The 19,012-nt window shown below is 44.9% G+C and overlaps 1 protein-coding gene across 1 annotated transcript in view; it reads right to left on the bottom strand.

Annotated features, from left to right (window-relative positions):
- Positions 1-19,012, bottom strand: part of ssp6 (PDZ domain-containing short spindle 6) — a 36,278-nt gene that overhangs the window by 13,724 nt on the left and 3,542 nt on the right. Inside the window, exons 2-4 of the mRNA XM_037412254.2 lie at positions 16,739-16,858; positions 13,684-13,786; positions 7,096-7,256 (exon numbers count right to left, since the gene is read on the bottom strand). Coding sequence (XP_037268151.2) covers positions 7,096-7,256; positions 13,684-13,786; positions 16,739-16,858 — 384 coding nt within the window. The remainder of the gene's footprint in view (positions 1-7,095; positions 7,257-13,683; positions 13,787-16,738; positions 16,859-19,012) is intronic.

Genomic DNA, 19,012 nt, shown 5'->3' with positions numbered 1-19,012 from the left:
AGTTTTCCTTTTTAAGATGACGTACGATCGCAGTTGCGTGCCGTCGGCGAGGGCACAAAGCAAGACTGTGATGCGCATTTTCGTGTTCCCGCCGGTCAGCACGCTCACCGAACTGCTGCCCGTCTTCTCAATCGTTGTGTCCAACGGCATTTCAAAATAAACAGGAGTTTCATCCGCATTGCCAATTTGCGAGAAAATGTAATTGTGCTGCTTTCGCAGGCCAATTACATATCTCTGCTACTTGAGCAGCTTCTCCTCATAAAAAGCCGGCAAGCGTTGACATATTGTAGTCCGCCGTCTGATTGAGAGCCCTTGCGGCTTCATAAAGCAGTGCAGCCATCCGCGGCTCGCACGGAACTCGTGAGGTAGGCCTAGCTCCCTCGAAAGTCGCCGCGCTTCCACTTGGGCCATCTCGGTCGATACGGCGTGACCTCTGCTTCTAACATCTTCAATGAACACTACAAGCTCCGCCTCCAGCTCAGGGTAGGCACCGGTCTTGGGGCCACGAAATGACCTACGGTTGCGGTGCGCGGCTTGTAGGCTCTCTTTCTTCTTTCTCCACAGTGCATTGATTCCATGAATCGCATTTTGCCGTCTTCCCGCTTCGCGATTTCCAAATTCCTCGGCGACGGCGATGATCTTAAGCTTTTGCTGTGCCGTGAAGGCCTACCGCCGTACGCTACTTATGGTGACAGAACAGATCGACTTAGGCTTGGCGAACGGGTCGAGATGTGGAGAACTAGCAGTATCAGCGGGGTAAAGAGCGCTCACACTCGGCGACTTGACAGCACTACCCTTTCTAGTACACTGTAACAGCATCCTGGAAACAACAGAACCAAAATGCATGCCTGCTACCGCGTCAAAAAATAGTACATTAATTTACTATAATATTTCTGTAGGCACTATATTATCTCATTTGCCTTGATGAAATAAATACTACTTTATTTATTACGGAACTTACTTTATTTATTATGGAACTTTCTTAGACAGTACCACCTTTTCGGCAAGCCCTTTCCAAAAGTAAACATGGCGTCCGTGACGTAGGGACATGTGGAGGGTCACTGAGCGGCCGCAAACGTCCAAAAAATAGACTTGTGGTGCGACAGTGAGATTTTACACTGAACAATCGAATTGTCTCTCCCCAAATGTTTTTCTAAACGCTTCAACGATGCAAGCAAGTGAAACCAAAATCGTCCGCAAGCTGCCGTGTTACTTGCGGAGCAACACGAATTTGCGGAAACCGCCTTCGTAGGCTTCGCTACACTGTTAAAGGGCTTCACAGCACAACATGCATTGCTGTGAAGGAGCACTATAGAAAAAACCACGCGTATTATCCGCACCTCCACTTTGCCACTGAATTTTTTGGGTTTTTGGTGCGGGTTATACGCGTGAAAATACGGTAATATAGGTCATTCAATGTGAGCATTGAATAGCTCACTTTATTTTACCTAGAGATTGTGTGACACCATATCTTAATTTAAACAGCAAATGTAACAGCGTAGCAATGTTTTGAGCCTAAATGATGTGTTTAGCATTTTGATGTTTTCAGCGTAGCCAGAATGTGTTCCTTTCACAATACTGGAACTTGTAACGAGAACTTGTTTCAAATTTGTGAAGAGACAAGGAACAGGCTTTCATTCCTCTAGTAGAGGAACATGTACAACACTGGCCTGTAAATCGCAGGGTTGCATAAAGAAAAAAAAGTGGCCACTGACAAATGGGCGAGTACAACTTATGTTCAACAATCCTGCTAATATCGATCTCAACTACGTTGTTGGCAATGTGCGAGATGTATTACTATTGGTAAGCACAACACGCACTTTATATAGGCAGCAATTTAAATGTGCTGCACAGACATTCACTTCCACCTACCTAAGCGAAACGGATTCAAGAGCATGTCGGTTGCAGAAAAAAAAAAAAGCACCAGTGCAATCAGCACACTCACATAAAGAAATACATGCTGCACCAATTGGCATCTGGGCACAATAACAGGCAATGCAGGCACTTGGATACCTTGCTGCGCAGACATTCCTAAGTAAACTTGAATGTACGCACTGTGAGCAAGCATATTAGCACAGCAAAAAGGCACTGATTGATAGATATATGGGTTTCAATGTCGCAAACCACCATATGATTATGAGACTGTCGTTATGAGAGAGCGCACGAGGCACGTGCTGGGCTCTGAAACTGCGAGACACCGATGGTGGGCAGGCGGCCCATATTCACGTACGAGATTGGTCAGAAAAAGGCTCGTGGCACGCGATCCTAGCTGCGATGGAAAATTCGCGCAGGATAAACTGTCACTGTGCTGTGGAGCTTCGAACTGCGAAGGTCAGGAAGGTCAGCGTCGCTACAGCGACGAAAGCAGTAGCTGTCCGGTTCTGAAAATGTTGACGTAAGAGGCCAGGGAAATGGCCACCGACCTCGGAGGTAACGAGTGAGGCTGCCGGGACTTGACACAACCTTGCACAGCAGCTCCTGGGGGGACTGCAGCTTTTTGAGTTCGAGCCAGAACGAATACGGCCCAAACCAGTCAGCAGAGAGAGTATCAATGAGGCCATAGAAAAACTGGGTTTGACCAAGCGGGCCGAAGATGACGAATAAGACCGGGACACCGGCAATGAAGACAAGTGGATCGTCAAGCGGATGTCAAGTGGATCGTCAAGCGCGCCGACAACAACGGCGAGGCGGTGCCACTTCGTCATAGTTCCGGAAGTGGCATCGGAACAGCAAGAATGTTCTACTATTGCGGGAGCACATGAGAGTAGCCACCGAGGTGCCATTTTGGCTAGGAAGAGATTAAAGCTTGGGACAGAACTTGACTTCGATCAGTGTCAGTTACGGTAGCCAATTATTGTGTGCGTACATGTTTCTTTTTGGGAGCGAATTCCGAGTGTCAGATTACTGTTTCCCATTTTGTTTAATATTAAAATGGTTTTGCTGTGTTACCGCGGACTCGCGTCTCTCTCTCTCTTAATCCGACCCTTCGCAAGCGCTCCTGAGATAAATCCTGACATAGACACTGTAGTGGAGGGCTTCGGGAATTCCGCCACCTGGGGTTTTTTTTAACGTGCACCGAAATCTAAGCACACGGGACTACAGCATTTCTGCCTCCATCGAAAATGCAGCCACCACAGGGTGAGAACACAAGTGACACACAACACGTGAATAGCTCAGAATGCTTAAAGTCAAACAGCAGGAGGTACATTCTAATTAAAGGAGGATTGACAAAGAACTTTGAAAGCTAGATAACTTGTCGTGTAGATTTAGGTGGACACAAGACTTATCTATAAAATTTGAATAGATAATATAGCATAGAACATATTTGAAACAAATTTCAAAGTGTATGTCATAACACTGCATGCAAAACGCACATCTGGTTTTCTTTTAAGCAACAAAATGCCACCTGAGTCACAAATTTATGTTGGCTGACACAATCCTTGCAAGCGCTCTTCCTTAGCAGACATTTTTAAAGAGTACTTTAAAATTTTCAATAACTTCATTCGAACCAAAGTGAGACCGAATACTCTAATATTTATTCGAATATTATTCGAAGCGCTTGAATATTTGTACAAGCCTACCATGTACAATGTGATCTTGTGATACGTCTTTCCCGAGAATTGGGAAATAAAACGTATTATGCAAATATTGTATTAACCAATAAGGTTGTTTAAGAGTAGCACTAGCTGGGAAAAAAAAAAAGGCGCAGCCCGAAGAAGAAGTCCATGCACCTTTATGAATTAAATGACAAGCTGGTGAAGCTAAGAACCTAGGACCATAATGTCTACGTTGAAGTCGCTGACTGGTATAAAGGACCGACAGGTGGACGGACACACGGTGCAGGTGATCCTGTATTGTGCTGTCATATACAGTCGACTCCCGGTAATTCAAAGTCGCTTAATTGGAAGTTTCCGTTAATTATAAATGAGCAAGTGGTCCCATCAGTTTTGCATGCAATCGTATAGAAAAAAATGCTCGATAATTCGAAGTTAAAAACCCATAATATTAGTTAATTAGAAGTTTTTTCAATTGACAGTCTCGTCGCGACCGTAATTTTACAGTAAAATGAGGAACTTTTCATATGCCAAAACATCTGCCGGACCGCGCTGGTGTCTTCGCCATCACTACTGTCCGCAGCGCCACAGATCTTGAAGCGGCAATCTTTTTAACGCTGGCGAATCGCATCGGCGGCATCGACTGACTCTTTAGTTGACTTTTGTCGAGACTCGAGTGTGTCACCTCGTCACCCGCGCGCTGGGTTGATTCCACACGTGTTTCCGCGCTTCCGATTTTGAGTGTTGTGGTGGTGACGTACGTTTGATAATGGCAACTCGTGGCCCTTACCGAACGCTAGACCTAGCGACGAAAGTCGAAGTCTTGAAGGAAGTTGACCAGGGAGGCACCGCCAAACAAGACATTGCAAGAAAGTACGGCATTAAGCCTAACACGCTGTCGACTTTCATAAAGAATAAGCGCTCAATATTGGATGCGTTTGAAAGTGAAAAATTCAAGACATCGCGAAAGCGGATGCGCACCGGCGCCTACCTCGAGTTGGAGGAAGCACTGCTGATTTGGATCAGAGAGGCACGAAACAACAAACTTCCTCTCAGTGCTGAAGTCGTCACGGCAAAAGCGTCATCGCTTGCCGAAATGTTGGGCACCAACGACTTCGCTGCTTCGGATGGGTGGCTTACGCGTTTCAAACATCGCCACGACTCGATTTTTAAGAGCGTGTGTGGGGAGAAGGCGTCAGTCAATGAGGAAACGTGCCTGACATGGAAAGCGGGCAAGCTTCGCGAGTACCTCGAAGAATACCAGCCGGCAGACATTTTTAATGCAGACGAGACTGCGCTTCTTTATCGGCTGCTACCGGACAAGACCCCGACATTTAAAGACGACGACTGTTCTGGAGGCAAAAGAAGCAAAGAGAGAGTGTCAGTGCTAGTCGCGGCGAACATGACTGGCACAGAACGGTGTCGCCTGCTTGTGATTGGGAAGGCTGCTAAGCCTAGGTGCTTTAAAGGCGTGAAGACGCTTCCTGTGGATTATGCCTCGAACAGAAAGGCGTGGATGACATCCGATATATTTAAGGACTGGATCACCAAAAACTCTTCGGCAAGTTCGCACAATCAAGTCGTAAGGTGTTGTTCCTTGTGGACCAATGTAGTGCCCACATGAACGTACCTGCCTTGAGTGCCATCCGTCTTGTGTACCTGCCTGCAAACACGACGTCCGTGTTGCAGCCCATGGACCAGGGCATAATAAAAAATGTGAAGGTATTGTATAGGCAGCATCTCGTCGAGCGCATGCTTTTGTGCATGGACAACTCGTCGCAATACGAGGTGAGTTTGCTTAGTGCCATCAACATGCTAGCGCGAGCTTGGACCCGCGTGAAAGAAGAAACCATGGCCAATTGTTTCCGGGCCTGTGGTTTCATAAAAAACTCGGGGGATGCTTCTCGTTGTGCGCCAGTGGAAGTGCAAACAAATGAGCTCGACGACGGTAGCTTTCGCGCCGCTCTCGGTGACGGCCGTTTTGACGAGTATGTCGCTGTGGACAGCAACGTCGAAACATGCGGTCCACTAACGGACAGCAAAATCGTGCAGATGGTTCGGCCCCATGACTGCATTCCTGAAAATGACGATGATGACGACGACATCGGAAATGAGCCACCACCGAGGGCTGCCGATGTAGCTGCGGGTCTTGCTCTTGCGCAGGGGTTTTTTGTTGGAGAACAAACGCCGAAGAAGCACTTCGACACGTGTATTCCTTACAAAACTTGCTAGCCGCAGCCAGATTCGGCAAGCAGAAGAAGATGACAGACTATTTTTCCTCAAAACTGTCGCGCTTTTAAACTAATAAAAGTGCCGTTTTTAGTGCTTTTTGCTTAATTCGAAGTTCGTTTAATTCGAAGTTTTTTGCGGTTCCCGTGAACTCCGTATTAACGGGAGTCGACTGTACTCAACTGATGCGCACATAAAAGTCTGCTTTTTACACAGATGTCTTCGTTTTTCATTAAGCAGGTGTTCAGTTTTGGTTTTGTGAAGCCTGACGAACACTGCCGAGGCTAGGCCCTGAGGAACTTCACCCCTTAAAAAAAAGAAACAGTGGCTTAGCTTCCGCTGTCATACAAGGCTTCACATAATGAAATCAGAAGATGCTGAGGACTAATCTCATAGCTTCTAGATTGTTGCCTAGCCTTCGATAGAGGGTGAGGGTTGTTTCAAGGTTTCTACACAGAGAATCAGTGTAGAGGTTCGAGTTGAACTATAGACAGTCGCAGACACGACATGAACGTCCGAAGTCCACAGACGGAAATTCTCGCTGAAACAAAGTGTTAAAACTTCCGAGATTTACAATCAAGTCGTTTGCGTAAGCCGTCCATCACTTTGGTGCCTTTTTGCAGCCGCCGCTGCCTTTCTCGATCCCTAGTATATATTTTGCGCTTACTCGAACTCAGACTCGCCAATGTTTCCCTCAACCGGACTCGCTCGGACTCACTAAAATCTTTCTCAATAGGATTCACTTGAACTGAAACTCGCCAATGTATTACTCAGTCGGACTCACTCAGATTCAGACACTTGGCTTCGAGTCTTACCGAGTCTCAGCAGGTCGACTCATGAGCAAGTTTGGCAACCTATAGTTACGAGAAGTAGAACTTACTCAATTTGTGGCACATACCTGGTAGACCACACAGGACAGGTGGCATAAATTATGGCTGCTTTAAACCACTTCACTGTTAAAGTATATCGGGCCAAAAAACGTATTATGCAGAATAGTATCGATGAGATTCCACAGCACTTAATAGTCAAGCATGGCTTGAAGCTTACTACTCATGAGCAAAATCCATGGTAGCAGCTCGCGAAACCGCGACACCTCATATTCGGGTTTTCAACTGAGCGGAAACCCCTGAATAACTAAAATGTCAATAAAGGTCTACCATATACGACTCTTTCTTGATCTAACCATTCCCATCCACTATAAAGACTTCAACCCAATAAAGCACAGTCTTAAGCCTCTGTCCTCTGATTCATTCACACAAACACTGATGAACAAGCAAGACTCCAGACAAGAAGCCCAGTAAACAAGACGTACTTGCAGGCGCAGGTACCGGATGTGCAGTTCCACCTTGTGCACACAGTCTTCAAACAGCACTACCATACGCATGGTAGAGGCGCAGCCCTGGATGAAGCGCACAAGGCTCTTGTGATCCACATGCTCCATGTCATGTCCATTTATTGAAAGGATCACGTCTCCTGCACACAAATGCCATTCAGCATTACAGTGAAGCCCCACACATAAATGACAGGTAAGGCAACGACCAATCAATAAAGCTACAGAAACAGGGTAGGAGTTCGATCACTGAGGCAGTACGTGTGGAACAAAAACTATTCATACCATAGATAGCTTCACCTGAGGCAGAATATTCATCAAAACTTATAACAAAAAGACCTGCTGCCGGATGTTGTTCGACTCTGATCAGTTTGTAGAATGCGTAGTAATTGCTTGTTATCAGGATGCATGATTGTATCGGGGTTACTTTGCATGTTATTTTTCAAGTATGTCACTCCTGTGCTTAAAAAACCGGTTGAAGAAAAGCAAGCAGCACCTATGAACTAAAGCTTCGGTTCACGGTCGGGAGAACAGTCGCACCTACTATAGTGGAACCCCGATTATATGACCTCAGAGGACTAAACAAAACAGTCGTATAATCCATGTGTTGTATCATCGAAAAACTAAGAATACAAGCAGTGGCGCTTAGTCTAGCGCAAAAAATGGGCACAGACCCCTTGAATAAGCCCACAACATAACCTTGTGCTTCTCCAAGGAACGTAGATTAAATTATTCTAGGAAATGGCAGCAATACTCGGTTGAAGAAAGTGCGAGCAAATCTGTATTCTTAACTACACAGTGTCATCGCCATCACATTATGGCAATGAACCACGAGTTTATGAGGTTGCGTAGAATGCCTTCGTGCTCGGCCGAGCTGCGTGCATTATAATTTGTTGCTTTGTGAAGTGCAGCTAGTGATGTCCCACTGTTAAAATGAGTGTTGGTGTCAAGTGAAAGTTATTTTGCTCGGTTAAAATAAAAATAGCTGCATTGTGCTTTGTTACATGCTCAAGCTTGCGACTGCGAGTGTCACAAACCAAGGCAGGAGATCAGCTGTATGTCGACCAGGAAATGTTTTCACAGACCGAAGACAACAAAATATTAGGATCTCAGAAATGGCCTTTTCAGCCAGCTGAAGCTACTCTGGACAGAGCTTCTCTAGGCAACGACACTGTGTACGCACGAGATCAAGGTGAATGCAGAAGTGCATGAACTTCCAGGAGAAGAAATTTTCCATTTTAGGAACACATCCTGTCTCAATTTCTACTTTTCTAATCATCAACCTAGGAGAACGTAAGTTCATACTTTGCACTCTTGAGTGTTTTTGGTCAAGGTTTGATGAGAGTAAAGGTGATTTTTTATTTTGGACGGAATCGGAAGGTCGTCGTAAGATGTGCGGTCGGCGTATAACTGCGGGCAGAGACTAAGGTGACGGGACCAGTCAGCACAGTGCTATCGTGACTACGGTGACGGGGCCTGTTTACGTAGTACTATCGTTAGAGTGAGGAGACATCTCAGTCTAGTGAAATCAAAACGGTGACGAGGCCCGTCATAATAGCAATGCAATTATAGCAATGGGCCCCGTCACCGTAAAGGGATGACTACATTGAGGGGGCCCCGTCTATGTAGTGTAATGGTAAAAATGATGGAGGCCGTCGTCGTATATTTGTAGTCGTTTCAGATGCCACCATCTAGCTGTTTTGGTGGCGTAGTGGGTTGATGTGTAGTTGGAGAAATCATTGTGCCACAGGTCACTAGTTCGAATTACCCTTTTGTTATCTTTTACTTCTTTTTTTTTGGGTAATGTGTGAAGATTGATGTTACTGCTCACAAGGAGTCCTAAAGCAAGAAAATCTTGTCGCTGTGTGCAGTAATCCTTAGACCGCCCTACTGCGTGGATTTCGTGACGGTGTCATTAGTGTGTGGCTTTCGTTCAAATCGTGCTCCATTTTTTATTATTTTCTGCTCTCAGGATTGTTCATCTATTGTTTTTAAATGATACGTAGTCGTGTTTAGTTGTTGGGAATACCTATCAACCTTCTTTTACATGCAACATGAAATGAAGACCTTTCCCTGATGATTTCAGGTATTTCTGATAGATGCTGTCCTTGGCGAGCATATCCTGTTGTATGTGTGTGAATTTATTTTATTATCGCATTGAACAACCACCCTCGGGGAGCTTCCATCCCTTTGATTTCGTACCGTAGCTACAACTAATCATTTCTTACACATAATGTGATGTGTCCAAATCAGTATTATTCGTGTCGGGACATATAGGCCGGTTCCAAACGGTTAACATAGAATAAGTTGCAACCCTGAGAGCTGTGTAGTTCTACAGTATGTTTCAATAAGTCTCAAAAGCACAATACATATGACTGCAAAACATGTGGCTCCACCTTCGAACCTACTTCGCCTGAAATCACAAACACAAAATTCATGTGATCAAATCGACTTCTTTAATCAAGGGGATATGTGCACATCGCTTTCGTCCTATGAATGTGTGTTATTTCAATTCAAACTTCGACAGACAGGCAAGCTTTCTACGGTGCGGTAGACACTTGCGCTGTGGTGCACTCTCTGCAGCTGCCTCCCCATCGTAAAATGACGCTTTTTTTGCAATAGCAAGGCATGTTCCTTATCGTTCTGGGCGATTAAAATGCGAGTATTGAAGGCGTGTGTGACCGGTCATCTGGTTGCTTTAATTTGCGAGTGCTGGCTGGTGCGGCTGCAAGCTTTGGTAAACCACAAGGTGCATCCAAGTTAATGAAATGAATATGAAAGGATGAACATGTGTTTAGCAGCGTCAATGCATACTATGCTGAGGGAAGGTAGCCATAAGGAGCTTGAATGCAGTCACCTTGCACTACAATAAAAAAAAACAGAACAATAAGAAGCCCTCCAATCCTTTCAATAAGAGTTAGCACAAACAGCAGCACTATGTTGATAGTGCTGTTAGAATGTGCCATCTCACTATTACATCAATACTGCTGTATTGCCTCAGTGTGGTAGTGTCTGTGCATGCAGTTTTATTGGTGGTGGTGAAAACTTACTACACATGCAGTACTAGTTGATTTCGCAATGGGAGAAGCTCAGACTAGGGCTCCGCAGCGGCTGCCACTCAGCGAGCAATGTCAGTCAGCGAGCACCTGGACTCAGTTGATCGTTCAAGTTCTCGCTAGACAGCGTTATCTCTCATCACTCCAGCGCAGAATGTTGACTAACGTGATTCTCTTTTTGAATATTGAAAGCAGAAAAAAAGAGAAAAGTTTACTCCGCCAGTGTGATTCAAACTGAAGTCGCACACAAACAACGCATCATGTTGCACACCAACAAGGCATCATGCTGCACACCAACAACGCATCATGTTGCATACTAACAACGTATCCACTGCACCTTGAAAAATCAAAGAGATAGAGCTGTCTAACAACCACCGCTAACAGCGACACAATTTTCTTGCAGAAAAGCAAAATTACACAACTCCTTGAAAGCATCAACATCAATCTTGACGCACTACTTCGAAAAAATGAAAATTAAAAACATCACATCGGGAATTCGATCGGAAGACCTGCGACATGAACGCTTTCTTAACTGCGCGTCAACCCACTACGAGACCGGGAGAGCAGACAGTGACATCTAAAATGACTACAAATTTATGGCAATGGGCCACCTAATTTTTACCATTACACTTCAGTGACAGGCCCCCTCATCGTAGTCATTGCTTTATGGTGACTGGGTTCGTTGCAGTCGAGCGCGACTATATCGAACCCGTTTATGTCAAATTATCCCGTATATCGAACAATTCCTAACACGGTAAGTTTATATTGAGAATATATAGCAAAAGTTACTGTTTTGTCGAACGAAAATAGCAACGACAACTGATATATCAAACTCCATGTGCCTCAAAAGTGCCCCAGCAAGTTGGCTTTCCCTTGCGGTGGCGGGGAAAACTGCCGGGAAAGTTGGTTAGACCCGTAGAGAAAGTTGGTTAGACCCGGTAGTGCGCGGTCGAACACCCCCCTCCAAGAAATGATCCTGGCCCGCTCGCAGCGCTTACAGCCAATCAGAGGCCGTCGTGCTTTCTCCGAGGCGTGGAGGCGGTAGAAGTGAGTGCCATTTTTTCTTTCTTTATGCTTGTGTGCCTGCTGCTGCCGATTCAGCGTGGTCTGTGGTGTTGCCTATTGGTTCTCTGTGAACTGTATTGGCGCGCTGTCATCATGGCTTGCGCAAAGAGGCAAAATTTGCCGTTCGCCGCGAAACTCGAAATCATCAATCGAGTTGAGCACGGTGAAAAGAAGTCTGACGTCGCTGCCGCGTACAAAATTCCAAGGAGCACCTTGAGTACTATCCTGAACAACAAGGCAGGCATCAGGGCCAAGTCGGACAAAAGACCAGGTGCCCGTGGCGCCCGACGTGTGCATGCTGCTGTGTACGAAGATGTTGAAGCGGCCGTTTACAAGTGGTTTGTGGACGTTTGGTCGCGAAACATCCCCGGGAGGTGTCCGGCCCTATGATCGAGCAGAAAGCCAAGGACCTTGCTTTTCTGCTTGGCAGGAATGATTTCCAATGCAGTTCAGGCTGGCTTCAGTGGTTCAAAGAATGGCATGACACCGTTGGCAAAGCTATTACAGGTGAAAGCAGAGCGGGGGACCTGGACAGCGTAGAAAAATGGCTCGAGGAAAACTGGCGAGATATCGCAGCAAGATATAAAGCCCAAGATATCTTCAATGCGGATGAAACCGCTCTATTTTGACAAATGTTGCCAAACAAGACACTTGCGTGTCGTGGCGACAAGACAAGCGGCGGCAAGGCAAACAAAGCTCGTATGTCCGTGCTGTTGGCAGCTAATTTAGACGGATCGAAAAAGCTTCGACCTCCGGTTATCGGGAAAAGCACGGCACCGCGGTGTTTTCGAAATGCGCTGTCGCTTCCAGTTACCTACCGAGCAAACTCAAAAGCGTGGATGACCGGGGAGCTTTTCAGCAGATGGCTATCGTCGTGGTATGATGATTTGATAGGGGAAAATCGCAAGGTGTGCCTGCTCGTGGACAATTGTTCATCGCGCCACTGCAGTACAACCTTCAGCAACATCGAGCTGCGTTTTTTGCCCCCGAACACTACGTCTGTACTGCAACCACTGGATCAAGGCGTTATACGCGCAATGAAAGCCGGCTATCGGAAGCGCCTTGTGGAGAGGCTGCTGCAGAACCTTCGTGTCAGCAGGGAGATTAAGATCGACTTGCTCGGAGCTATTTTTATGTTGAGTAGATTGTGGGCAGATGTCAAGAAGTAGACGATCCAGAACTGCTTTAGGCATGCCAGCTTCCGCATGCCTGGTGATGACACCCCAAATTCTGACTGCACTGAAAACACCGCAGGTGTTTCCGCCGAAGTTTGGAACGAGCTGGCAGAGTTCCCGGGTACTATCGACGGATCGACATTCGACGAGTTCGTCAGTGCGGACAATGATGTCCCCATCATGGGCCAATTACAGGATGAGGATTACATTGCAGACGTCGTGCCGACCACGAGCCAAAGTGACAGCAATATGGAAATCGACGACAGCCCATTGCCTACATCCTCCGAAGTGATTAGTGCACTTGCGTTGGTCCAGCGCTATTGCTTGAATGTGAAAGGTTGCGGCCTCAGCTGCTCAGACTCTTTGGACAACGTGGAGGCGTGCGTGCCGTCGCAGGCAGCGAAGTCGTTGACACAGAAAAAAATCCGGGACTATTTTGTTCCCCAGTAAGGCACGCAAGTAAGCCACCATATTAATAAAGTACTTTTCTTCTAGATTGTTATGTGCCTTTGTGTCAAAACCTATACCGGGCCTATATCGAATTATGCCATATATCGAACTAATTAATGTTTTTTGGCGAGTTCGATATACCCGGGTTCGACTGTAGCTACATCACTGTTAAGATGGGCCCCCTCACTGTTACCATTACACTATGCTGACTACACAATGCCTAGGCAATCCCCTCCCCCCCTCCTCAAACCACATGCTTGCATAGCATTGGGGTTAATGAGTGCCTAAAACGTGGTCACACAAAGCCACGCATTTGAGCTTAGAAGCATAACACCTTACATGACGATGCCCCAGCAATGCTTAAATGTTTCACTTAATGCATATATAACAGAAGTGTATTACAGCTTGTATAATTCAGCACAACTTGCATCTTGCTCTGCATAGAAAAATTAAGTTTTCTTTTAATGTCACTGTCACCTCACTTTTGAGTGAGCATGCGAGTCTTACTTTCTTTAAAGACTGCAAAGTTCTTTTAAACCAAAGTACAAATAGTAATAGGAAAATCCAACTACTGAAGAAAACTTTAATACAATGTATAATCTCAGGAGCATACTTACACAGTGTCATAGCTAAGACGAAATAGGGGGGGGGGGGGGGGCTGTAGTCATGAGAAAAGTGCAGGAGTTATAGTTCCCCATATGGTTAGAGAAATGCACTTATTTAACAGATGTGTCATCACCCTACTAAAGTTCAGCATTATTGATCTGATGCCGAAAGTCTGGCAAACTAATTAGCCAACACTAACGGACAAACGGTGAGCTCACCTGGACGCATCCCAGCACGGAACGCTGGCCCGTCATACTCGACGTAGTCTACGTATGTGATAAGTTCGATTTCTCCATCTCGCTTGTGGTGGATGCCGTACGTCTGCACCAGGTAACATTGTCGATGTCAAACAGTAAAAACCAAACTAACAAATGTTTACATAAATGCTCAAAATTTACCCTCGCTTCCTCTCTTGCTTTATCAAGGCTGAGCAATCAAACAATCCCAAAAATTGTTGAAACATGCATGCCACTGTCACATGTAACATAGTTTTTGTCGTGTTTGTCAAGAACCTGAGACACTGCCAGTTCTCAAACAAGAATTGCAACTACTTGAATATTACATGATAATTATGAACTTCATTGAACCAATATGAAGGAAGAAAAAGCTACGAAAGTAATCCTTTTTGCAGAAAGGCATCTCCTAGTACCATGCCCGGCGTAACACACATTTGAGTGAAAAAGTCGTTCAAGTGAAAGTAGCCACCAACAGTATGCAGTGACTTTTTCATATTGAGTTTAACTCATGAGGAACACTTCTGATTTGTATTTAGGAGTTAAAAAAAAAAATAGCAATAGTGGCCCAATACTAGAAAAAATGTGAAGCTGACATGCATCTAGCTGGTCCCGACTTTTGCAAAATTACGCTTGGTTTTTCGCAAGTTTTGCAGGGTGATGCTTGTTTTTGAAGTTTTTCTTACGAGGCATTACCAAATCACTCTTAGATAGTAACCCAGTTTGACTAAATTATACATTGTCCCATTAGCCCACGCTCAAGTTCAATGCAGGTAGGTGCCACAGCATCAAGGGAGTTCGTCATTTTCAGCCAACTGTTACCGGGTGGTGGTTAGTGTCCGTCGTTTATCTAGTGCTGCACTCCTAGTGCAAGGTATGCCAAATTTTTTATCCATGTAAATGAGATTGCTAAGCCAAGGATTGTAAAGTCTGGAGCTGGGTGGACTTTGTTTTTCTTTGAAAGACTATAGTTTTTCTTGGAGACCTTCGACGAAAAAATTTTGGTCTATCTGTCCATTTGTCTGTTTGTCCACCCTTTTTGATGCCCTTAAGTTTAAACGGCATTTAACCCAAACCGCCAACCCCATCTGCAGCACCTACCAATATTGCTCAAGGTTCAACATTTATACTTATGCAATAGTCAATTAAAAAGCAATTATTGCACATATCTGAGGAACTATAACAACAGGTGAGTAGTTTGTATGTGTGCCTGTTTACTAGAAAAGGAATTTATAAGTAATTCTAAGGACCGTAGCGCTTATCACGCTGCAACGCTTACACGAAAATGCGAGTGTTTCCCACGCTTTGCTTAAGACGGCACGGTGGTGGCACCTACCCATCGCCTTGCGTTCTACACCTTACCACCTCCGAGAAGGGCGCGCACGCCGTGTGCACTTCGTTTTTCAAGATAACTGCCAGATGGCGCTCATGCCTCACGTGTGAGGTGACTTGATGCGCTCGCCTACAGAATGCCATTCACCGATTTTCTGGCGCAGAAGCGTCAAATAAATCTTTTGTTCACTCTCTACAGACGCAAGACTATCGTCTTTCGACGACATTTGCAGTATAACATCCAGATACGGGGCCAATTTTTATCCTGTTCTCTTGCCCACCATAGTTATTGCACCCACCACCGGACAAGCTGACGCATACGCTCCGAGAGTGAAGTACAAGATTAAGTGGATGAAAAAAGAATGTGTTGGTTCACGATACTGCTTGCTTCGAATGGACTGTCGGCGTGAACAGCTCTGCCTTAAAACGCAAGAGGATATGGTAAATGCTGTTTCTTCATAGGATCTAACATCCCTGTCCAGGCAAAAACCGAAGAGACATCAATCCTTACTGTATCTTTACTGTGCAACAGCACTGCTAGTGTACAGAGGAAAGCTACCATGTATTTAGAAGCACAGTTCGATATGGGCTAAAAACTAGTCGGGTGAGGGTAGATTCGATTGCGACCCTGAAACTCAGCTTGCATTTATGTTGAAGATGTATGTATGTATGTGTGTATGTATGTATGTACATATATATGCATGCATGCATGCATTGACAGCAATGACCCACAACAGCAGAAAAAAAAAAAGACTAACTTATCTGCCCATGCCCAGACATCAAGAGATACCCATCAATCCAGCACACGTGCGGGTCTACTTGAAAGGTAACTGTTAAGGCATTCGATTTCTTCTTTTATGCGAATTAAACACTGCCTGGCTCAAGTGTGTGCTACCACTGCTATACATTAGAAGAGTTTCATTACTGTGCCAACACAAAACTGCGCATTCACCGAATTTTTACGTGCATTTACATTCTTTCGACGTAACAAAAGATTAGATGGTGAACTGCCACTTCCACTAATCTCTGCTTCACATGGCAGCTTGTTTGCCCTACACAGATGTGGCCGCACCTAACAGAAACTTCATACACTCCTCCTGTACGAAAATCAGTGAATTTGTTGGCATGCTTTATGAACCCAACTTCAGTCTGTTTCTGGCCTATTACTAGCTCACTCTTCTATACGCAGCGTCACATATCCTAGCTGGCTTACAGGCAGCCGTGAGAACAACCTTAAGGTCATGTCTAACTCCCAGCCTATGAGATACGTAATGAATTTAAGGAATACCTACGAAACATTTTTTTCATAGTTGTTAAACTGTATTTGAGATGTCTTGAGTTCTTTATTGTGTTTGTGTTTACAAGACCAGTCTTTTATTACAATAAAGAAGGCACATTTTCATACCTTGGCATGCTTTTCGAAGCCATATACAGAAAAAACTTGCTGAGTGACCAGTCCGAACTCTAGGCACAACATTTTTATCCAACGCCTTCAGAATCATACTGTGCCATCTTTCTGCAGATCTAGAGTCAATCGATTAATTTAAAACTGCATAGAAAGATGAAACAGTGCACATGCATCAACAATTTATATCTCTCACACAAGTACTGGAGCCATGTTATCACATTCAACAAAGGCAACGAAGTGCAGAAATCAAGCAAAGCAAATGCATTTTGTAAACATAGTGCTCAATAGAAGCAGTGTAACCTGCAGTGTAAATCCAAAGGAGCCCTTGCGTCTTTCCACGATGATGGTTCTCCGGCGACGGTCTTCATCCGGGCCAGTTACTATCACCCTGTCATTTTTCACCCTCTCCAGGATTTGGTGCTGAAATGTAAAGCCTTTTATTACTGATGGCCCAATAAAGTGCAAAGATACAACTGGACTATTAATATGAGCAAAGCAAAAATAGTAAAACCATTAGAGACCCGATATCTTTTGGGTTAGCCAGAACCAGGTTGGCTCATGTTCTCATATTTTGCTATTCGTGCTGGCTATGTATGTCGCATGGAGTTGTGCTTAAGGATGATTACAAATGGTGCTTTATGGAGTACTGCGGCATATAATCCTGTAAAATTTAAAACAGTGAAAAAAAAAATAGAGCTGACACAAGATCAAATTAAGTGACAAATGTGAGTTTCTCATCCCTGGCACATTCACAAAGAGATATCTTGATCATTATCCAAGCATGCCTACATTAGCTGACATTTGCACTGTGCTCTCTCTCCTTACCAAATAAGCAATGTGCACAACAGATATTAACATCAATAAAATTATGTGCGATTTTGGCCCAAAAGTTATGAAAACATTCATCGGTAAAGAATAATACGCAGCGGAAATAAAGGCGTACCGGTTGAGCAGACTCTGCAACAGCTGCACCTGCACCTATCATAGCTACCTTATGCCTTTGCACTAATAGAATGCGTAGTCGCCCATGTGTAGAATGCGATGCCCTCCCTCTTATTTTCCTTCTCACATCTATTGCGCAGGCCCTGGCTACCTCTGCATCACAGTCACCTGTGCTTGACATCTTGTCCATCCATTTGTGCACTTGTTTCTATGCTACAGTTGCTAGTGAATCACTCAGAAGTGTTCATGGCATGAGTTAGACTCACAGAATACCTGGAATTTCAATTAAAATTACTTTCAATCTTTGAACTTAATCTATAATACATAATTTTCCCCATGGCACTTAGCGAAATAGGGCCTGCCTGCTATTGCTCACTAGCATCATCATAGCATCAACCAGGGGACATTTATGTCACAACACTGCTTCATCATATCTTGGACACGAAGTTCGCTGTATAAAAATGCCCCTTTCTATGAATCATAACGGAGCTATACAAATTTCCCTCCCAGAACAATACAGCTTAGTTACCCCATGGTACACATAATAAAAACTCCCTTCTTAATACACTCTACCAACGCATATACTTCTTTAACTCAAGGCTCCCTGGGCGCTGCCATAGTTCTCTCTATCTCTAGGCTGTTGTCAGTGCACACGATCCGCCCAAAAATGCACTGCCGAGGCTCTGACGTCTGCTTTTGTACTTTCGTGCAACAGCCCAGAAAGGAAGAAATCCTCCTCTCCATAAAAGGGTGGATAGCCATCAGACTATGGAGTTTTGCAGACATGTAGCGCCGCCTATCAACGCAGTTTTGTGTAGCGCAAAGCCCGACTCCCTTACACAGTTTGCTGTGCAACCAGGTGCAACTAGCGCATGTGAAACAACGATTAGGCTAAATATTAAGTGTGTTTGCGCATTGAACACACAAAAAAAGAGCTACAAACTGCTCTCCGCTACTCCAACCATCCGAACTGCCAGAAGTGCTTGCTGAATGACTCGTCAGAACGAAGGTGAAAACAATCGAGCAGACTCAACATCTGCGGCCGTGCTCTACGAAGAAAGACCTCAGTCAATGCTACCGTTACGTTGCGCATTGCCATTGACCTATATGATTTCAGTTTTACAAATTTCCATAGGTTTCACAAAGCAGAAAAACGAGAACGCTAGATATAGGCCGTTGCAAATGTGTTGGGTGAGCAAATTACTCGCGTTCTCCATGTTGTGTCTTTTCTTTACATATATGTGTTCCTCACTTGGAGGGGGGCACATAGCGAAGGTGGGCTGACAAGAAAGAAAGAAAAAAAAAAACAAAGAAAAAAACGGACTTATGGAGTCTCAGTCTCGGGCAGGCGCGAGCCCACCTACGGCTATAGTGTTACCACGACGGTACAACTGTGCTTGGCGCCACCGCCGTGGTTTCTCGGCTCCGCAAAAAGGACACCAATATGTGGTGTGATGACAAACATTTAGCAGACAGTGAACGAGACTTAGCGAATTGCGCCAGACGCTACGTGGAAAGACAGACGCTAAGTGAATGGAAAGCACAGAAGTTTAGTCTCTCTGTATCTGTGTGCTCGTGTAACTTTTATGTAACAGTTTGTGTTATTATTAAATGTTGTCGTCGTGTCTTTGA

The sequence above is a fragment of the Rhipicephalus microplus genome, chromosome 1 (assembly GCF_043290135.1).
Source record: "Rhipicephalus microplus isolate Deutch F79 chromosome 1, USDA_Rmic, whole genome shotgun sequence".
NCBI lineage: Eukaryota > Metazoa > Arthropoda > Arachnida > Ixodida > Ixodidae > Rhipicephalus > Rhipicephalus microplus.
The sequence above is the reverse complement of the archived record's forward strand: the minus strand, read 5'-3'. Positions and strand labels throughout refer to the sequence as shown.